Source organism: Uloborus diversus, chromosome 9, assembly GCF_026930045.1.
Source record: "Uloborus diversus isolate 005 chromosome 9, Udiv.v.3.1, whole genome shotgun sequence".
Classification (NCBI taxonomy): Eukaryota; Metazoa; Arthropoda; class Arachnida; order Araneae; family Uloboridae; genus Uloborus; species Uloborus diversus.
In genome coordinates this window covers 63726961-63750699 of record NC_072739.1, presented here as the reverse complement: position 1 = coordinate 63750699, position 23739 = coordinate 63726961, and the positions used below count along the sequence as shown (strand labels likewise).

Sequence of the window (23739 nt, the reverse complement as noted above, 5' to 3'; positions counted from 1 at the left end):
TTTTGTAGGGGTAATAAGAGACAGGTGTCTTTTACTACCCCATATTAACAAATTTGTTTTAGGTGAAATACGATGAGTTTGATGGTTAGTCGCAAGTTTCACAAGTTCATAGAATAGTTTTTTTTTAACATAGCTTAAATCTAAAATCAGCTATACTCGTCAGAGTAGACCATATTTAGATGTTATAAATGTATGATTTTATGCGTAGAATGTCTGTAAGTTACAAATAAATCACTACTACTTCATTAGATAATAAATAGCCTAATAAGTTCATTTATACTTAGGGACTAGAAAAAAAAAGTCTAATAACACCTACTTTAAAGACACGTTTTTTACATATTTTCGACTATACTTCAGAGAAGTTTTAAAATATTTTCTGGTCACTTTAAATTAGATTGATGTTTTTGATCGATCCCTAAGGTTATGTTCATCAATTAGAACTATCATAAGGTCTAATATTATGTTATTTAGGATCTAGCACTATAAGAAATGAATTTCACAAACACATTTGTAAACATTAATTTTTGAGAAAAAATATATTTTTTTTAACGGATGAAAATATCAAAAATTTAAAAATATTGGCGGATTCAGAATTGCTTGCAGATGTCTCTCATTACTCCACAGGATTTTACCTTGCTATATTTAAAGAGTGGCAGCCTTAGTCTCTTATTATCCCACATGGGGTTATTAGAGATAAGGATTATTGAAATTTTTGAACATTTTTAAACCAAAATATTTAAGTTAAATAATCGCCTAAAAAATCAAGAGGAGTTCATTTAATGCAGTTAATATGAGATAGTTGTTTCAAGTTTTTTGGAATATTAGTATATATTTTATTTTATTTTTGTCTCTTACTACCCCAGCCTCCCCTAACAAATAGTTTAAAGCAAAATGTTTATTTAATTGCATTCAGAATCTTCTTTGTTTGATATTAGTGTTATAAGAAGATAGCAGCGCATTTTCAATCATTTTTTTCATATTTATTGTCGCCATGTTTGGTCTTAGAAACTACTTTTTTGGCAATACCGTGCGTTAAATATTTATACGCAACCAGCTCAAAGCTTCCCTAGGTGGATGACTGTGGAGGAGAGGAGGCCAATATTAGTAGTAGGTTTCTTATAGCTGAAATGATTATAATGCTGATGAAGTGTTTGCATGTATATCTCTCGTTTCTCGGAAGGATCGAGAACCTTAATATTTCGTTAACGTGATGATTTTCAAGTATATTTGAAAAAGTTTCGAACCTTCGAAAAATAAGAGTTGAGAAAAAGTAATTCTTTTAAAGCCGAGCGAGGCTCGGTCGTCCAGGTACTATTTATTAATTCTAAAATACTTTCCAATGAGAGGGCTGTTGAAATGAACAATAAGGACAAAGATTGATTTGCCTATATTACAAAAAATTTGTATTTTGAAGTTTTCCCTTTTTTTTGGGGGGGGGGGGGTGCTGTTCAACTTTATAATTTTTACATCTTTTTAAAAGTTGTGTTTCAGCTTATTATTTTAAATTGTAGTTAAGAATGTTTAAATTCTAGTCATTGTAGCGCACATATTTTTAAATTTATATAAATGTTTTATTTCAGATAATTTTTAGCTGTAGAAGATATTCCATGGTTCTATATTAAGATTTGGTTCCCTTTTATGTGAAAATCCTGGATTCTTTTGAGGTGAGTAATTTATTTTAAATGTTTAAAAGCATTACATATGAATGTCCTATGTTAATACAGTTGAAACCAGATAAGTGCACATCAGCTTAAATTATTCAAGCAATAGGGGCGTTTAAATGTTTTTCTTTAAAATATTGCATTTGACAGCTTTTACTTAATGTTATCGAAATTAATATATTATGAGTAGTCTTTTTTCCAAAATGAAAATAAAAAAAAGCATATATGGTCTTCTATTTTAACAAGAGTTGTATGGTTTAATTTGCTGTGGGGGGGGGGGGGAGATCATGTAAAATAAGCTCTTATACCTTTCTTTTTGGGAAAATTTTAGATCAAGAAGAATTTCTGAGGATTCATGTCTTTAAGGTATATAAAATACAGAGATCCTGCATTTTTTCCTCTTTTTTTGTGTTACAGGGTTCGTACGCTCCGGGAATTCCGGGAAAACCGGGAATTGTCAGGGAAAATGACACTGTCAAAAATGTCAGGGAAAAGTCAGGGAGTTTTCAAATTTTGTCCTCCAAAATTTTTTTTTTCCATTTTTTTCCCCAAGGAATTAAGTAACATGAGATCTAGTCTTCGTTTTTATTGTGATTTCACGAAAAAAATTGTAAATTTTTATCTAAACCGACGCTGGCCAGGGCCCGATCAAACCAAACTGGTGCCCAGGTCCTGAGAAGAATTTGGTGCCCCTCTTTCATGAGAAAATCCGCACAATTTTAAAGTCAATGTTTCATACGAGAAACTACATTTTAAAGGAACATTACTACATTTTAAAACCTGGGATTTGAATACCAAACACTTGATAGTCACCAAACTAATCACAGTTAAAAATGCCTCTTAAGGCGAAAAAGAGTTTAAAAAAAACTGCAAAAAAAAAAAAAAAAAATCTTACTAATTTTGACAGCAAGCTTTAAAAAGGCTTCTGGTTTTAACAGAGGCAAATGTGTCGATCAAATAATCGAAATCTATGTTTGATGTCACAGAATTTTCAATGGTCAATAAGGAAAACACCTGTAAATTATCTCAAAAATGCAGCTTCTCAAATGATTTTTGATTCTTTTCAAAAATGAAAAGGAATGTTCACTGGAACAGCTGCTGATAGGCAAGGTAAGAAGAAGCTGCAGGGGCGAATCCACATTCGGAAATGTATGTGTAATGTTTAGTGATCTTATCCTTTTAAAACATTCTCCAGGAGAAGGGTTACGTTTACAAAAATTTGAAAATGTGTTAATTCTTCTGGAAAATGTTCATCTATGTCATCCGAGTAATTTTTTTGAAATTCCAGAGCTAAGGAACAACAACTTCTTTACGCGAAATTTTTTTAACTCTATGAGTTTTTGAGCTGATTTTTAAAAAATTTTGAGCCCTTTCTTCCTTAAAGTTGAGAAAAAGTAAAATAAGCTTTTTTTTTTTTTAAAAAAAAAGGAAGTAAGTGAATTTAGACTAGGCCATTTTGGTGCCCCTAAATTTGTGGTGCCCAGGTCCGCGGACCCGCCGGACCGTGCGTTAATCAGGCCCTGACGCTGGCACTTAAAAACTGCGATCGAGAAATGAACGTTTTTTTTTTTTTTCACAACGAAAAATGCGCTAAAAGAGCGAAAATTTTCTTCCATGGAGTCAGTGAGGGGAACGCATTTCTTTCTACTGCCTAAAGTTTTAGATGGGTTGCCACAACATTCTATTCGGTTCAGGGTTCGTACGCTCCGGGAAAACTTGGAATTATCATGGAAAATGACATAGTCAAAAATGTCAGGAAATTTTCCAAATGTGTCCCCAAAATTTTTCTTTTCCCAATTTTTTCTCGGGGAATTTGGTTTTATGAGATCTAATCTTCATTTTTATCGATGTATTTAAAAAAAATTGTAACAATTTTAAAGCAATGAAAAAAGTGGCGACCCAAAAAATCTTCAGCAGCCGCCATTTTTGGCTCTCAGTAGTTCCCAAGGGAAAAAAATCAGGTGAACAGCAATTATGCACAAACTCAAAAGGAGAGAAGACAATTTACTGCTTCGGAAGCACAACCTGTAGATGGGAAAGTCGATCGGGGAAAATAGTTTTTTTTTTTTGATCGGAAAATCATTTCAGCTACGTGTGAAATGTAGTCGCCATCTTTGGTCATTCACAAGATGGATGTAGATACGATCCTAAAATGCCTAAGTTTCTAAAAACAAAGCAGAATTGGATGTTTTCTTTAATTGAAAACTGATGAAAATAACAAAAAATGGTCTACAAATTGATTTTCTATTGTTATTTAAAATAATTTTCTTGAGAAATGAAAAATTTTGTTCTTAAAACTTAATCTTATCCTCACTGCCTCGGACGCAAATGTGATAAAAACTTTTCAATGAATTGTAGTTTCATGAAGATTAATTATTTTTTAATTGCCTTCATGCGACAAATTAAAAAAGTTATTTCTTATTTTTGGGCATAGCCGCCATATTTGGTCATTCCCAAGATGGAAGTACACAAGACTTTTTAAGTTCCTAAGTTCCCGAAAACGGCATTGGATGTTAATTGCAATGCAAACTATTGAAAACAACACAAATTGTGCCTTTTTTTCGGATAATTTGTAATTATTTTCTGGAAAAATGCAAAATTTAATCTTCATGACTTTTTTTGTTTTAATTGATTTATACTCTTATGTGCTAAATACTGACTATTTTGCTTTTATTGTATCCTTTTAAGGATTATTAATTATTTATTACTACTTTTATACTACAAATCCAAAAATCTACTTATTATTTTAAATTTTTCACTTTGTCGCCATATTTGATCGTTTGCACAATGGAAGTAGACTTAAACTTCCAGAAACAGAATTGGATGTTTATATCAATGAGTAACATTGAAAATAACATTAAAATGTGCAAAAAGTTGTGAATTTTTGAAAATTAACTAATACTTTCTGGAAAAGAAAATTTGAAATTTTAATGTAAGCGTCCTTTAATATGTGAAAAAAAAAAAAGATTATTGGCATTGGCCTATGATCGGCGGATTTTGATTTTTGTTACTATGCATTACATGGTATGCCAATTGATGCAACAAGTTAACCATATTTATATTAAAATTTAGCTTTGCATTTTGCTCAATATGTTTTGTGTAACCTACTTATAAGAAAATAAAAAGTATTGTAAACAATAAGTGGATGCTAAAAGGTTGCTGCAGGACTACAGCAAAACGCTATAATATTACGCGTGACATCAAAAAAAAAAAAAAAAAAAAAAAAAAACGCTAAAATAAGTTGAAAGTACTCTGTTTTCAACAAATAGTAAACAAATTAAAAGAGTTTTGAACAAAATGTTTAAAAAACAACTTAAAATTTTGACAGAGAAAACAAAGGAAAAAAAAAATCCAAGTTTTTTTTTTTTTTTTTAATCTAAGGGGAGAAGTTTCAGTTCTTCTGCATTGCTACTTTAAACAATTTTAATTATTTTGAAAATATTACTATTTAAACTTAAATTTTTAATGAAGCGAGTAACCTGGAATTTTCTGAAAAACAACCTGGAAAACCTGGAAAAGTCAGGGAACTTTTTTTAACCAAAAGTGTATGAACCCTGTGTTAGAAATTATGAACTCTTTGTAGTTGCTTGTGGCCCATTTCACAGTATTTTGTCCAAATGTAGAGTCTGCAACACAACTTTTTTTTTGTCATAATTTTTTAATTTACTGTTTGATTAGCACAAAATTTTATTCCGAGTTTGTTCTACCAACACACAAACTCAAAATAAAACAATGTGCTAATCCAACTGTAAATCAAGTAGTTATGGTAAAAAAAGTGTCATGTTGCATACTCTACATTTGGACAAAATACCGTAAAGTGATCCTATTAGCTGTAACTTATGCAAGGGCTCTGATATAAAAAAAGATTGCATCTTACTATAACATATTTGTCTCAAACATAAAGCCAGTTTTTATTGTTTGGCTTAACAGTGTATCTTTCTCTTCCTTCCATTTCTTTTTGAAGAAACTGACATATTTTCAAGTATTATCAAATCAATTGTTCTTTGTATACTTCAACTCGTACATATTTCCCAAATATGTTTTGTATTTTATTAAATTTCTCAAATGTCATATGTTTTATTTTTAATACCAGTTAAAACTAAAAATCACCTTCTTGATTTTTTTTGAGCAATCACGATTGCTTATTGTTCTCATTTGACCGTTTTTGAGGTCCGTGCCTTTTTCAGCTTGGACCAGAAGCCTCTGCAGCCCCACCGTCCTCTGCAGGCGGCGCGGCTGCTCCGGTCCTGAGCTGTCCGCTTCTACTGGTCGGAGGCGTCCATGTCCTATACACACGCACGCTCATACACTCACGCACGTCTACGTGCATACACACAGGTCTACGCACATACACAAGCCTACACACTTACACACACAACTATGCACACGTAACCACCCAGGAGGAGAGGCAGGCTTGGGGGGGGGGGACAGGAGCTGTTTCTAGAAACAATAACTCCAATGAGTAGGGTTCTGTCTCAGTTCGTGATTGCGAAAAACATAATTTGTATTCAAAATTTCAGAATTCAAATTAATTTTCTTTTTTTTTTGTAAATTTATTATTCATTTACCATGTTTTTTAACCTGTAATCCAATTTGAAATAGTGGGAGAAAACATCAGCAGAAAATTCAGTTGTGTATAATCCATGGGCAATAAGGTAGGATACCACATGCTGATAGTATGATAAATAAAATCATTTATATTAAAAATATTATCCAATTTTTACTCCATATGCTTTTTGCTATGTGAACTATTAAAAAAATATCAGAAATCTCACAAACAGAAAGCAGATGCTAAAAGATTGCTGCATAGGTAGAGGAAATGGGTAATATTAAGGCATGGCAAGGAGGGGTATTTAAGAAATACATAAAAACTAGCTAGAAGTATGAAGTTTTCAGCATATAAAGCTGAATAGGAGTGATTTGCATCATAAAATCAAAGTAATAAAGCAGTTACAAAATTAAAACATTTTTACTGTATTGAACCATTTAATTGTTATTTCTTCTCATTGGGAGGTGGTTAATTTAATTCTGCAGCAAATTATTATTACACTCTGGGGTCAAATTATTTTGCAAACATCTGTAGCAATCATTTTTAATTATTGGAGAGTTTAAATTGTATTCTTTTTTACTCGTTAGCGTCAAAAAGACTTCTTGGTATTTTTTTACTGTTTTCAAGAAAAGAACCCCTATAAGTAAAATATACTATTTTGAGGAATGTCATCACTGTCATCCCATTTTTATGCCTTTTAGGCTCTATTTCGGATTTAAATGATGAAGTTCCTGATATTATTTGTAGTACAAAAAGTCATGTTTTCGACTCGGCAAACTTCGAAGAAAATTGAAGACATCACTGCTAATTCAGGAGCCATAGCTAATGACTCAATTTGGGATTGATTTTTACAAGTTAAAAACAAACTTGAAAAAAAAAGGGTTTCTATAAAGATGGAAAATTGTAAGCAAACACAAATTGAATCATTTTTCCAAAGAAGTAGGAATGACGAAATAAAGCATTTTCTTTTCTTCATTTTCTCAAAAAATTGTTTTAAAGTATTGAATTGTATTATTTGTAGTACAGTTCGAGTGCAATGATCAAAACCCGTTAGAGCGGCCACTCACTCCAACTCTGAGCAGCCTAATTTTATTAGAGCGGAGGGGGGTGGCCACTGAGAGAGGTTTCACTGAAAATCCTCGACAGCCTTTAATAATGCAATCAGAATTTTTCCTTCATGCTTTTTGCTGTTTGGTATGCCCTTTGTGGTTTTGACTGTATTACTTTATTTTAGTATGAATTTTTGTTGATAAACGTTGCTGTATTTTAATCTTTTTTTTTTTTGAAATCATTCCTATGCAAAAGCAATTTTATCTTTCGTATAAAAAATGAAATCAATAATTCAATTTTTAAATTTAAAATTGAAGAAATGCACACATATTTCAAGGTCATGTTTCCTTTGCGTAAATTGCAAACATCGTGTAAAGCATTTTAATGGTTGGCAGTGTTGCCAGCCTTTAATTTATGTTACATGATTCAAAAGTTTAATATTTCATTAGGCAGTTATTTTAGTTTAGTTCATTTTGTAATTTTTTAAAAGTATTTCTTTATGATTTATCAAGGACGTTATGTGTATTATATATATTAGCATTTAATTTTAATGTATTAATACATCCAAACTCTTTTGTCTTTTAAAGAAACGAATTGCATATATTTTTTTATTTTCAATTTTGGAACTATTTTTATAAAATTGTTTTTCTACAAGTCGTACTAAATTCTGGGTCATTTTCAATAAGCATGGTAGGTTGAAACACATAAGAGTTTTCAGTGTCAAATATTTCAACTCTTATAGAACTCTCATCTGTGATAAATAAAAACAAATAGCCTGAAGTGTTCAGTTGTATTATTTATGTATTGACATATTTTTAGAGCCCAACAAATCTTACTTTTAATCAGTGCTGTTGATATTTTGCCAGCTATTATGATATTTATTACTTATTTAATTATCTGGCTTATATGTAAAATTTTTGCTTTACCTCATTTTATTTATTTATTTATCTTTTTTTTTTAAATAGTTTTAAATAGTTTTCCGAAAAAATTGCCAAAAGACTCAAATGTAGTTACCTATGTTATGGTAAAAACATTGATGTTAATTTCTGCTCTAAAAATCATTATTAATCTTTCTTCTCTATCATTATTATATTTTCTTCACTTTCACCACTATCACATGTTAAAAAAAAGTAATCAAATTGCAGTTTTGACAATTGATTGATTTGGGAGGTGTATATGTATATTTGTATCCAATTGATAAATTTTTCTTTATTACAAAAATTCTTCAAAGAAAAATAAGTTTTTAAAATTAGATGTGTGCTTTGAAGTATAAGTTATTTGGTGTATATTGTTAAGTATACTAATTGCATTAATTTAATTCATTTAGTGTTTCAACTTTTTAAACAAAATTGTGTTCAAATATTTTATTGTTACAGTGTTCTCCTTCGTCACTGATATGTTCATAAAAGTAGATAATAAAATGTAAAGATCTTATTAAATTTTGTTAGTTTTTTAAATTATGCACAACAGAAAAAAACTTCAGTTTTGAAAGTGGTATGTAAATTTATATATATATTTTTTGAGTTTATAACTTGAATTTTCGTAGACTTTACATTTAATTTTTTATTTTAATAGAAAAGACATACTGCAAAATTACATTTTCTTCGCGATAAATTACAAATATTATGGTTATGAACATTTTACTTATATGGTAATTCTATTTAAAAATAATATGCTTGAAAAAACAACCAATAAATGGTTCTAGATTTTAAAATGCTTTGGCTGTATGAAACTTTTTCTAAGTCTTTTTCTTATCAGTTGTAGGATTAAATTTGATGTATGAATTATTGAATGACTGGCAACACTGTATTTTATTTTATTATTTGATTGAAACATGATTTGTTTTTCCTTTTTAAGCTTATTAGCTTCTAAATTATTGAAATCTTGGTTGACTGATTAGTCGAGCTGTAGATTGCTTTTGTGCAATATAAATCATAATTTTATTTGTTTTCCGTGTTTAAAAATCCGGAATTCATTCCATGTCCCCAACTTTTTTTGGTGTGAATATCTTTGCATTCCTCCAGGTTAGTAAAATACATGCTTTTCTCTTGACAGTTATACAAATTATTACTGAATATGGTAACTTTTTTGGCATATATACTGCCTTTTAGCACTTCAGGTTTGCAACATTAGATTGTTATGCTAAGCAAATATTTTAGTCAAATGTAGCTGTAGAAAAGTGTTGAAGTTCCGAAGTAATTCAAAAAAATTGCACTTTGTGCCCAATCTTTTTTTTTTTTTATTCTCCAATCATCAGCTTTGCTTATAAGCAATTTTCTTCATGAATAAATTCCATGAGCTTTTTAAAAACAATTTTGCTCTCACGCCTTATTTATATGTGGTAAATAGCAAACTCTTCCATTGCTCACATACTTATTGCACGTTAAGGAATTTTCATTTAACATTTCATGGTCGCTTTCCTTTTTTACTATTTCAAAGCTTGGTGCAACTAAAACTCCCCCCCCCCTTAAAATTAAATGTTACCAACCCATGTTCAAGTTTTGTAATGTATTGCTTCAGATCTTTCTTGATTATAAAAGATGAACAGAAAATAATTGTTTTTGAGCAATAATTTATTTGTGATACTTTTCCTTCATTATTTAGCTTTGGTTTAAGAAATAAATTTATTCAAATGTGGATTTGTTTATAGAATTTGCATAGATTTAAATGTTTATTTACACTTCTGATTCCAAGTGGTTAAAGGTTTTGGCTCGAAACACAAACACTTAAAAGGCTTAAATTTATTTTTCGATTATGAATTCTGAACAATTCTGGGAACTCTGTTATTAATCAATATTGAAATTTATAGCGTACAAGTCTTGGTTCAGATTTTGCATAATTTAATTGAATTTAATCCGTTTTATATTTTGAGTTTACAATTGATTCATTATGATTGCTATTAGATGAATTAGGGGACTTGATCTTTCACCAATAAAAGACATTTAATGCATTGTTATGGTCTGGAATTTTGTAGCACTACATCTAATATTTTTAATATTCTAGCATTTTTGGAATTCTCCATTTTTTTCTTCGTAAAGAAAATATTTATGAAAACATTTTGTGCAATAATTTTATTTACTCTTCAATAAAAAGTTTTTAAAATGCTAAGCATTTTATACAAAGCTGTTGAAATGAAGTTAGGCTTATTGCCGAGTTTACTTCTTTCATTTCTATTGTTAAAATAATTCGCTTTCCTTTTTTAATTTTTCAAAGCTTGGTGCAACTAAAACTCCCCCCCCCCCTCCCTAAAAGTAAATGTTACCAACCCATGTTCAAGTTTTGTAATGTAATAGTGATGTTTTTTCATTTTGTGTTAAATAACTAGTGTTATTTAAGCAATGCAGTTAACATAATTTTATTTTGAAAATTCTTTTTAATTTGTTTTCAAGCATGTTTAAAATAGATTAAGGGTTACTTTGATTTCTAATTGGTGTAGACTTGTGACTTGGCCATGGCTTCTGAAGTGCACTACCTTGATCAAGAGCAAGGAAATGGGACCTATCATTTCAAAATCCTGGTCCCTTCTGTTGCTGCAGGAGCCATCATCGGAAAGGGGGGAGAGACCATTGAGCAGTTACAAAGAGATGCTGGTGCGAAAGTAAAAATGTCAAAAGCAACAGATTTTTATCCAGGTACGACTGAAAGGGTCTGTCTAATTACAGGCAGTATTGAAGGTATACAACGTGTTCATGAGTTCATCATGGAAAAAATCCATGAGAAGCCTGATCCCAATGCAAAAATTGCAATTGATTTTGATCATAGGCAACCTGCAGAGCGAGAGAAACAAGTTAAAATTCTTGTACCCAACAGCACAGCAGGTATGATTATAGGTAAAGGTGGTAGTTATATTCAACAAATAAAGGAAGAAAGTGGTAGTTATGTTCAGATATCTCAAAAATCTACCGAGCATGCACTAGTTGAACGTTGTATAACTGTTATTGGAGAAATTGATAGTAACAAAAAAGCTTGCAATATGATTCTATCAAAAATTGTTGCTGATCCCCAAAGTGGAAGCTGTTTAAATATAAGTTATGCTGATGTCACAGGTCCTGTAGCCAATTTCAATCCCACAGGATCACCTTTTGCTAATCCTCGCAGTGTTTCTAGTGGTTCCATTAGTGACAACAATACTAATTTCAGCGTCAATAGTAGTTTAAATAGCCTCAGCCCTTCCGTGACCAATAGTTTTCACAGTCCTCGTCCTAGTGCTACTTTCACTGAATCTGTGCCATATCTTGGAATGGGAATTGGTAATCCTGCCATTCCTCCTACTAATGTTATTCAGGCTATAGAAATGATTAGAAATTTGCTCAGAAGCAATGGATACTCGGAACAGGCTGTGTCAGAGATAAGCGCTGCCTTGAATACGTTAGCTAGTTACAGAATCCTGGCAATTGGTGGAATAAATGGTATCCCAATCATAAGTACCTTAGGTATGGGAATCAATAGCTCACCTGCAGCTGGTAATACTATATCTCAGTGTGCAATATCGAATCAAGGAATGTATGCATCTGAACCAGTGGGAGCTGGAGCTAGTATGTTTGGTCCTATTGGAAGTCCTGGTAGTGGAATGTCTGTGCTCGGATCTGATTGTACTTCACCCACTGCTTCTCGTTCGAGCGATCATTTTCTGGCTAAAACCGAAGCAGCTATGTTTGAATCATTTCGCCGACCATCCCCAGATCTTGCTTCGCCAAGTGCAGCTGCTTTACCAATGAATAACAACTCATTTGGCCTTGAAACATGCTTGATGGCAGGATCGGTCGTTTCCAAGAAGAATTCCATGATTAGTGATCAGCAAATTATAGATGCTACTAAAATCCAGATTGAAGTTGGTGAAAATCTTGTTGGAGCAATATTAGGACCGGGGGGTAAAGATCTTGTTGAAATTCATCGTTTTAGTGGAGCTAATATTCAAATCTCGAAGAAAGGAATTTTTGCACCTGGAACCCGTAATCGCATTGTCACCATTACAGGCACCCCAGAAGCAGTCAATACTGCCCAGTATCTGATTGAGCGTCAATTGTCTGATGAAGAGGCTAAAAGAGCTCAGCAAAATGCAATGGAAGCTTTGCGTTAGAAAAATGATTTAGCTAGTGCTTTGTTATTTTGTTTCTCATTGCCTTTTTGCCTACAGTTATGTTTCTGTTCTGCAAGCTTGCAAATATCTTGACAAAAAGCCTTCATTGTTAGAATACATGCTTATCATCATAGATATAAGAAAATTTCTAATTTATCTTATTGAGTATCCTTGCATGTAAGTTCCTATTTTAAGGAAGAACACACATTTTGCATTGTTTCCATATTATTGATGATCTATTATGTGCAATTACAGTGCATCAGAAATACACTTCAAGAATTGTTATTGTAAAGCACTCTATCTAATGAAATCAGCTGAAATTTCAGTATCATATTACTTTATTTGATGCTTTGACTTGGAATTTTCTTGTTGGAACATTTCAAAGTGCTTTCACAAATTTAGTTTTATTCTATATAATATTGCTTTGGTGTTTAAATATGTGCCTAAAAGTGAATATGTTCAAAAACATTTCAATTTGGAGCGAGAACTTTCTTTTTTTTTATTAACATATGAATATGCATCTATACTGTTGTAATATTTATTTCATTTACACGATTTACTACCACCTAGATTTAAAAAATATTTTAAAGGAAAAAGATGAGCAGCTAAACGTTTAATTGAAAAAAAATATAGCTTTGTTTACTGATTTATTTATTATATGAAACAATTAATTATGGCTCTGTCTAATTTTCTAAAAGAGGTTTCTAACTGATCTTTCAATTGTAAAAAATAATATTGTGCATAAAGAATGTGATTCTACATTGCATATCTGTTCATGACTATAAAAAGTTTTCATCAACTTTTGTCACATCAAATATCCTGTGGAATCAAGCTCATTTTGTTTTTTATAAAACAAATTTATTATTACATCTTGTTAACTGTGATGAGTTCTTAATTTTGTTGAACATTCTTAGTATAATTCTTAAAACTTTTTACTTTCATGTCAGAATTCTGTGAAAATCATTTATTTATCCTTATATTTTACAATTACTGCTGGCGGTCATTGTGCAGTTGTGCATCCTTTTTAACTTATAAAACATTTCATAAAGGCACAAAATATTTTCATGCTTTTCCCATGATTTGGCTCACATTTGGAAACTGACAATTTGTTATTCGATATGATGCAGAGTAGTGTTTCTTAGTAAAATCATCATCTGATATCATTTGAAAACATAAGTTGTCAACTGTAATATCGAAAAGGGTAAATTCATTCAGAAATCTGCATAAAATGTAGTCACCCATTTGGTAACATCAGAAACATTACCATTGTGCCATTAGAGAAAAATCAAAAATGCTCATTTTATAATTTCAAGAAATATTTAATTCAATTACATTTTTAGAGCACATCAATTTTTGGAGTTGAAAGTTCTCTTATTTCATAAAGTTTGATATTTAATACTTAATTTTTGCAACACTGATCTAAGATAGAATTTAAGTATCTAGGCTTTACAACCAATACAAAGTTTAATTTCATAAAATTATTTCCTATTAATGCTTTGTATTCAGGTAATGAAAGTGAATTACCTCGCATTATTTGCTATTCGGAAAAAAGTAAATGGTTTTAGGAATTTAATTTAAAAAAATTTATTTAATTACTAAGCAAAAGCAACAAACATTTTCTCCCTCTTTTTTTTAATAGAATTTTTTTAAATATATTTTCAGTTAAAATTTCATACAATCTAAGTTTTAATATTTCTGTGTATTTCTAAACTTGATCTTATAAGAACTGTATAGTATATTGGAATAAATCTTACTTTATTTATTTGGCATAACATTTTACATACTAATTTATTCCATAGGCTAGATTTCTTAAAAGTTCCCATTCTAAACATAAAATATAAAAAAAAATACTTCATGTTAAATATTTATAACTAACATCTGTCTATGTAAAAATCTTTTATTTCCATCTCTAGAAATAGTTAAATGTATACATAATTAGAAATCACACCAAGTTTTCAGCACCCCTTTATAAAATTTTTAGAACTCAAACATAAATTCATTATGAATTGTTTTTATGCTGTTAATGCAATTCAATATCATATAAGCTGTCAAAAATCAGGCTGGAATTGAGATTTATACTATTGGTGATTAACTCTAAATAGTTAATCCTTTTCAAATGACTGAAATTATGACAGATAGCTGAATTGCTCAGACTTGCTGAAACATTATGCCTTTTTCTTACACTTGCATTCAAATTTCAATTTCACAAAAGTATATGTTCTAGTTTTGAAAAGTAACAAAATTTATTTTCATGCATATTACTAATGTGCTCTCCACTGCTATGCAACCTTGTTTTTTAGTCTCAGTAGAAATTATTTCCCTTGAAAATATTCCACCAAGGGCTCGAGACAGTTTAAAAAAATTGCTTTAAATGCTAAAAAGCTTCCCCCCCCCCCCACTGTGAAAAATATTTCTCTCTTTTTTTTTTCATTGTTAATGCTTCTATATATAAAAAAGTACAGTAAACTCCAACTATCTGCCAAATTGAGTGGCCCAAGTGCTGTGGATAATAAAAATTCAGATAAATCGCAAAAAGGATAAAATGTGGGGCAAAATTGTCCGTCCTCAAAAACTTAGTTGTAATGATGCATAATACTTTCTACAAGCAGTGAAAATATATACAGTACAGTAACAATGTTTTGTATTTTTGCACAGCAGTACTTTATATCAATATAAAAAAAAAGTGTGTACGATGAAGAAAGCACATAAAATCAATGAATAAAACAAAAACAACAAAGTTTAAATTTACAATATTTTGACAAAAAAAAAACCTATTGGTATTTGCTTTTTGCTGCAAAAATACATGTTCCTGATTGTCGTTTGACTTCCGGATAACCGGGACTTTACTGGTAAAAGAAGAAAAAACGTTGAACAATATTTCCAATATAATATGAAACTTGGATTAAAATATGTAATGGGAATTTTTAAAAAATGTAGCTAAGTTATGCCAGTCTAAAATTTTGCTTTTTTCAATTTAGTGTTGTGATAAAATATGATGTCGAAATACTAGAAGATGTCATATGCTAAGACGCTTGGTTTTTGTTCTTAAAATTAATATTATTAGCATGAAGCATTTGTTTACAGAATGTTATTATTTACATAAGTCGCCATTTTGTTCTCATATTAGCCCTTCATATTGTGTTAAAGAAGAGTCAACTCATATTGAACATTATCAAGTTACATTATAATGAATTTTACATTTTTTACGAGCTTAAACAAATGCGTTTTTACTGCTACAATTATTATAAAGAATAAGAGCAGAATTAATGAGCTAGTGTTTAAAATTAAATCTTAAACAAATAATTATAAGTAGTAGATTGAGGAATTTTTAGCTTTATGAAAGTCATAAGGAAGTTATTGAAAATTTGTTAACCATTCTAAACTTACCAATTTTCTTCAGCACTTCAAAAAAGTGTTTTGTAACCTTCTAGTACATTTTTAATGAAATATCTGTAAACTTATTTAAAACTGCTGATTTTGTACAAGCGCCTCGATAATGATAAAGAAGTTTTGATATTTTTGTTTAAGCAGCCATTTGATTTTCATGCATCAAAAAATTAGACAATTCTGATTTTAAAATGTTGTATTGACATGGTGCTTTGAGAGTTTATTAGTGCTTAATTTTTCATATCAGAAATGCTATGCAATTTTCTATATTTTAATCATAGTGATAATCAGTTTATTTATAAAATTGAATCTTAATCTCCGCAAAATTATTGTATGAAGAGATTAAGGAATTTATTGTTCCTACTGCCTCAGTGAAAATTTAATATAAAAGTTTAAATCGTTATATTTTTCAACAAATAATTGTAGACTTAAAAATATATTAAGCTTTGAGATTTGAAATATTGTCATTGTGTTTTGTTGTGTATGGAATTATGTTATAAAATATTATTTTTGTGAAAAAAGCCTTGATTTTTTGTCAAATTGATATAAAGCTGTATGAAGAGACCTAGAATGATCAAAATATGTAATAAAAAATAAAAATATTTTTTCTCCCTTTCCAAGAAGCAAAAAAAAAAAAAAAGTAGTGAATTTGTCTTCATAATTTTTTTATTGAGCATTTGTTTAAATAAAGAATGTTGTTGTTAATTTATTGGAAATTTTTTAAAAGTACTTTGCATTTTGCTCTTAAATTAACTCATCATCCACTCTCTGACCCCGAAGACAAAAAATAAATGAATAAATAAAATAAAACAAGAATAAAAATAAAACTTTAGACTAATGTGCTTTGTTGATTTATTTCCTGTAATTTTACATATCTTTTGAAAACAATTAATGATTTTCTACAGTTTTTAAGTACAATTGAAAAATTTCCTTGGGTATTTTTGTTATTTTCACATAAATTAAATCAAGATGTTTTGTTTATTTTTGTAAAGTATTTGAATTTCTTCAAAAGTTTCCCTTAATTGATTTCTGCCCAATATTTGATCTGGTCTCTTCATGAAAGTCATTTACAAATTTTCAATGCTTATTTTGGCCCGGAATTTTAATGATTTAAATTAGATTAGAAAAACATTTCGAACTTCGTTTCAAAATTGAAGCATGTATTTTTATTCCTTTTTAGTTTTGAACTTGTTTTAACATTTTATTTTGCATGCAATGTTTGTACAAAATAATTGTATAAAAATGTTGATTTTACAGAGTTTACATAGCTACTTCACAATTCATTAATCAGTATCAATCATCGAGAGGTATTTTATCTAAGTCAAATCATGGTTTTTACCGTATTATAAAAATATGAGAGAATCATTGTTTTTCTAACCATTTTTATGTGTGCATTTCTCCTTTACTATTTAATAATTTCATTAGTATGTTTTATATTTTTTTCTCCTGTTATAATTTCATGTATTTATGTTGAGCTGTGAAATAAATGAGTTTTTGTTTTTTGAATGATGCAGAGAATGGGGAATTTTTCAAATTGATGAATTTAAAAGAAAACTAGTCTTTTCTATCTCCTTATTAATTTACCTTTTTTTCTTAGAAAATGCTTATAAATAATATATAGAACTTTGGTTTGCTTAGGACATTTTGACACAAATCCGTATTGAAAATTGCCCGCATTTTGAGACTTAGTAGGGTCTTCCTTTGTAAGGGAGGGTAATAACGGGAGCTTTGTTGAAAACTTTTTATGTACCATCATTTATAAACAAAATTGAAGGAAATTCCTGCAACTTTATGTGTTTTTTGTGAAATGTGACGCTAGTATAAAAGCAATTTATTGCTCTATCTCCATTAATATAAATTATGTTAAAGTATTGAACTATCTATGACTTTTTGTCTGAAAATAAAACTGAATGTTCACAAATTTATTGTTTTGTTTGGGAAATTTTACTTTGTTTATTCTTAAATAAGGCAAGATTTTTTTGTTTTTTAGTTCTAAAATTCATATTTCTTTTTAGCATCTTTTAGGTCTCAGATGAAACGAAATTGTCTATACCTTAGTCATATTTGATATTTTGCTTGAAATATCAATATAAGAACCATTTTTTAAATATTTTAAACAACATCTTTTCATAAGCCATTTATAAAAACCAGTACTTTACTCTTATTTCTCAAAAAAAAAAAATAATAATAATAATAATAATGTTATGAGATTAATGAACTATTACCGGGTCTAAGAAGCAACACAAAAATATTTTTAAGAGTTTAATTTTTTGTTTGTTTGTAAACTACTAAAGGTTGTCAAGAAAATGTATGGTTTTTCTTTTTTAATTTGTTTTGCAAAAAAACGTTGCTATTTAAGCAACTGCTAAAGCACTAAACATATTCAAAATATATTTGCCCTATAGGTATGACAAATCAAAGCATAGAGAAAAGTAGCTAATTTATAAGAGTTTGTACAAGTTTTTTTTTTTTTAAATTATGTATGCATGGACTTAATTTTATCATATTTATATATTGTTTTATATCATGTTTTGCCTCGATAATGTAAGTGTTGGTAAGATCTCCATAGTTGTGTTTAATTTGTGTGTTTGGTGAATATGCCTTTGCTGTGAAAATTTAAAACTCATTAAAATCCGGGCCTTAAATTGTTTTGTTTTGTTAAAATTATGAATATTTTGTAACCTTTGGTAAAGGAGCTTTTTTGAATAAATCAAGGTCTAGTTTCTAACTTGTTTCTGTGCATTATTTTCTCCTTATTGCACTCACTTTCACAAGAAGATGCTTAAGTCATAGGTAGTCTGGATTATATGAAAATGTGATTGCATATTTTGCTTCATTTAACATTGGTACATATGAGTAAAATTGTAGTTTTTTTTTTTTTTTTCAAATAATAAATGCATATTCAGGGCCCAATACAGGCTGATTTTGCTACCGTTTTTCGGTACCTTCACAAAAATCTTGTTTTGAAATAGGTACGTTCACAAAAATCAAGTAATAAAATCAGTAGCTTCACAAAAACATTTAAAATTTCACAACAATTTGCATTTTAAAATATAAAACTTATTTCTCTGTTTTAAAAAAAATTTACTCATAAAATAAAATTCTAAGCAGGTTTATATGAACAATCGCTTAAATAGCAACCTTTTTGTGGTATTTTAACTAATTTTTAGCTGTTTCTCGCCAAAGTGTATTTATGCAATATCATCACAATCCTTTAACATATTTTGGGGCACGGTTTTTCTCATAATTTCCAATATTGTACACATTACATAGCCCATTAAGCTGAAATTATGATGGTATTTTTGGTACTTCTTAAGTTTTTAGCGCCCCCCCCCCCCCCACCTAAAAAACAAAACCTGTTAAAAATAATCCTGGATGACATTTACACTTTTTGAACTAAAATTTCACTTGTTCTACTTCTCTTTTACAAAAATTAGGATGCCTCTAAAAGTTCACAAAAACAATGCTGATAAAAAAGAACATTCACAAAAATAGAATGATGCAATACTTTCACAAATATAGGTAGCAAGAAAAAAATCCTGGATTGCCCCCTGATATTACTGCATTTTCCAATTGCTTGTTAGAGTTATTACTTTTTAAAAAAAGATATAAAACAAATATATCATATTTTATTCTTCACAAAGAATGAATGATTAAGCAACAAATGGAAATAAATACTGTCCTGCTGGTAGCCAGTAGGGGGAAAAAAACATTGGGCATGTGGGGGGAAATCAGCAAGAGATTTTGTCTAGCGCACTTATACTAAGTTAAGTTCAAGAGCTTAATGGTGAATATTTGCAATAAAAGTAATGGACGCCCCACTTTCTGTTTTCATTACTGTTCTAATGTATATTATTTATAGCCTTAAAAAATGTGATAATAAAATGGCAAGCCATGTTTTTTATTCATGTGTGAAAAATTCCCTTTATATTGGTAATAATTTAGTAATGTTTTTTTTTTTCATTTTTAATGCAGATTGTAGGTTATTTTAATGCATATTTGCCTGCATATTTTTTTTTTTTTTTTTAGTGCATATTACCGAGGCTCTAGTCATAAGCATTTGGAAGTTTCAACAAGCATTTTAAAGATTAAGTATTTCAAAGTATAAAATTTTATAATATTGCTCCAAAAACTTGAATTCATACTTATATTTTTAGGATTGGCTATTCGGTTCTATTAGTAGTTGCTATTCTTTGTAATAAGTAGTTATGCAGAAAAGGATTTTCTACAAAAATAAATCCCACCATGTTATCACATTTATGCTTATGACCATATTATATTGATTTAAACTCAAAAACAGGCTTTATCAAAAAAAAATAATAATAATAATTAAATAGTTATAAATAAATGATTAACAAAATTTTAAAAAAATTCAAAATAAATTTTAAATTTTTTTTTTACCCTGTTACCATTAAAAAGAAAGTTTGTTGGTGTATTAAAATAGCATTTGTTTTCAAAATGGATCTTTTTTTTTTTCATTTTCAGGATATGTAATTTTTAAATATTTTTAGTGATAGATAGCTGGACAGTGGTATGAGTATGCAAAATGTCATAATAAGAATATAAAATTCATGTAATAAATGATTGTGATCTTTCGGTCGTAGTTGGAGATCTTGAGTTTGAACAGAGAAGTAAATGGAGATCAGCATTCAGGAAATCCCTTTTTTCAATGCAAAATGGTGAAAATTGGAAGCTCACTATTAATATGTATATCCTGGAGCAAAGGAGAGTTGAAGAAGAAATAATTCAGTTGTTTAAATTTATCAGAATAAAAGATGTCGGCGGGATTAAATTTTTGCAGGGAAAGCAGGACGAGGGGTCATTGTTTTAAACTTTTCAAATCCAAGGCTTCTCTGGAAATTAGGAAAATTTTCTACTTTACTTTACTTAGTATGGTTGTGGGTACTTGGAACAGCTTACTGGATAAGACTGTAATGAGAGAGGGGGTCAATAGCTGTAAGAGGGCCAGTGTTGTACATGGAGGACTAATATATTGACTAGAACCAGCCTAACTGGGCACAGTGCCTGTTCACCTTTGTATTTGTTTGTATTTGTAAATCATTGAAAAGAATATCTGTTGCCATTTTTTGATTAAGTGTAAACAAATAAAATTCTTACTTTTGCTTTGAGGCTTTTCCCGTAATAGGAGGGTTTAAAAATTGTTCCTTTTTATTATTTTTTGCTATTTCTTTATTTTTTTACACTGCCGGTAGAAGATAAGCAATTATTTTAGTAATATTACTACAAACTCTCACTATTGACTTTAATCGAATCGGGACTTTTAGATTTGGCGTTAACGTTATTTGAGAATAATTGATGGTGTGGATTTTGAGAGACTTGCATTGTTATTCTAATGGGGATTATTGAACTTATTTAAAAGGAAATGTTTTGAAGCTGTTCTTCCAATTCCATTGAGGTTTAAAAGAGAGAACGTTGATGTCTTTTGGATTTTTTTTTCTTGTTTGGAAAGGGATTTTTAGAACTATTTTCCTTATCCAGATAGATATTTTTTGAGAAGATTTGACATTATCTGTCTGTATCCTTTATTCTATCAGGGTGTTAAGTAAAACTCTTGTCCTAACTCTAATGGGAAATTTTAGGGATTTTTTTTCTTTTTCTCATGAAAAATTTTAGAGACTATTGTCCTCATTCTAATTGGTTTTAGGGACTTTTCTTTGCTCTCAAGTAAGACTTTTTCGGGGATTAATGTAGATAGTAGAATAAGGACTTTGTCCTTGTTCTATGAAGATTTATAGGGTCTGTTGATGCTACTTTGGAACCCCTGCATTTAGTCTAATTACCCTTTTAGCTATAGTTCCCCTTATTCATTCAGGTATTGGAGTTTTTGGGGCAATCTTAACCTGATTTACAAAGTTCCTTCATTCAAATGGAAACTTATAGAGATTAATATCAAAGTATTAATGGGGATTTTTGGAAGCTGTTGTCATGATTCTGATCGGAAATTTTACATGTTTTTCACTTTTATTTAAGCCTGATTGTTAAATATGTGTCATTTGACCTAACTTTTATTTTTGAGGTACACCGTGCCAAGCTGTGTGACACAGCTAGTTATGCAGAACAAAAAAGAAAGTGAGGAACCCTGGATAGTAACAAAAATTCTTGTTGAATCATTTTGTATTTACTATTGAGTAATTCAGTACACACAGTATTTAAAAAAGTATGATGTTCTTATTTAATTAATTCAAAAGCAGTTCCAGCTCCTGATTTTGGAAGTTGTTATAAGCAGTGATAGGGAATACTCCATATACGCCGTATACTCTCAAACATTTTTTAGAATTATAGTGTATACTCTCAAGCTTCAAAAATTTTCATTTCTAATTCAGATTCTATCATCGCATTTTTAAATTTTCCTAAAGCAAAAATGCTAACAACATTTTTCGACAAGTAACCTTATTTCTGTATTTCTTAACACTTGATAAATCAACGCCTTTTGAACTGCTTGTGACTGCATGCACATACTGTGCATAATGAATTACTGTGAGTATATCCTCAGAAAAATTGATGGGAACATCACTGGTCATAAGTGTAATCGGGTAAAATATAAGATCTTGGACAATTTTTCGATGTATAAGTCTGGAAAATGCAACATTAAACTTCAATATAGGTGCACAGTACATTAATTCTAAATATCAAGTTTTATAATATTTTGAATGCATTATCTAGGTTTTATATTCTTTTACTGGTAAAATGTGTAGGAAAACGATATATAATATTCTTCTCCACAACAATGTCAAATGATCATTTGCTAGTTTCAATTCGTTAACAACGCTCTGAATGAGTCTTGTTTGAAACATTGCTAAATAATAACACAAACTTGATCGATCTCATCTTGCAATTCTCATCACAATTTTTTCAGTAAAAGCTTTTTTTACTAAATTCAGGTTTTTTTTTTTTTTGATAATATTTTGTGAAAAGCTGTAGCAGGAAAGGAAGAACATTTTGCCTTCATTTTTGCATATTAAATTGTACTTTGTTTTTTGCTACAAATACTATCGTGGGTACGCCTGGGGTTGGCTATTTATCAATGTTCAGCAAAAGAATTCAAGTTCTCATGGTTTGAGGTCCAAGAGTGAGAATATGGTACTAGATTTGATTTTTTTTTGCTTTTAGTTCAAAGAAATTTCACCCTTTGGTCCTTTCTCTATATAATTATTCACTCTGAGTTTTTTCCCCCCTTTTTCTTATTATTTTTATTTATAAACAACTTCTGGAGCATCTCTCATGACATTCCAGAACATAGAAGGTAGCATAGATCAGTTCCACTTCTTCTGATGCCTTCTTTCCATTGCTCAAATGTCTTGATGAAAGTGCTTCCCATGCTTGTCACTCACAGTGCAGCAATTACTTCAAAAGAAGTGGAGCTGAGAGTCCAAAATGTGTAATTTGAGCAACATATTGCAACCTATCTGGTATGATACATAACAGGGGTTCTCAAACTTTTCCGACTCGTGGCACCCCTTGAAGAATTAGAATTTTCTCACGGTACCCCAGTCTATTTCTGTTTTTTTTTTTTTTTTTTTTTTGAGATAATTGTGTAAGTGTGCAAATAAGGCTACCCTAAAATTAAAAACCTAATATCTCACTCCTTTATGATTCAACTGCTCCGGCTTGTGCATATTTATCAGATGACTCACAAGAGCAAAGAAAAAATATAAAACCAAATGAAAATTTTAGGATTAATTATGTTTTTCATTACTTTTAGCAAAGAAAAGTGATTTGAACTTATTAGGAACACGGGCCTTAATAAGCAAAACTAGTGTAGCAAAGATAACTTCACGCAGAATTGACCACAAAACGTCGGAAAGTGTAAAGTACTTTGAAACTAAAACAAATTGAAAGAGTTTTAATATCAATACATACTGAACCACCTTTGATAACCTCATGAACATTATCAAAAATTTCATTCTCACTTCCATGGAAAAGAAAAAAAACAATAGTCATATTCAGGGCTGCTGATAATTCCATATTTTCTGCTTTTCTTTTTTTTTTGG

The 23739-nt window shown here is 29.8% G+C and overlaps 1 protein-coding gene across 3 annotated transcripts in view; it reads left to right on the top strand.

Annotated features, from left to right (window-relative positions):
* The window catches only part of LOC129229967 (RNA-binding protein Pasilla-like), an 83624-nt gene that overhangs the window by 6238 nt on the left and 53647 nt on the right, over positions 1-23739 (top strand). For 2 of the 3 annotated variants that reach the window (XM_054864351.1, XM_054864350.1), the window contains one exon: positions 1581-1664. Coding sequence is in view for 1 of the 3 variants with exons in the window: in XM_054864349.1 (XP_054720324.1) it covers positions 10712-12340 (1629 nt within the window). In the remaining 2 variants the exon portion in view is untranslated. Of the gene's footprint in view, positions 1-1580; positions 1665-10696; positions 12802-23739 lie in introns of those variants that run through there. The other variant, XM_054864349.1, reaches the window with a different exon arrangement.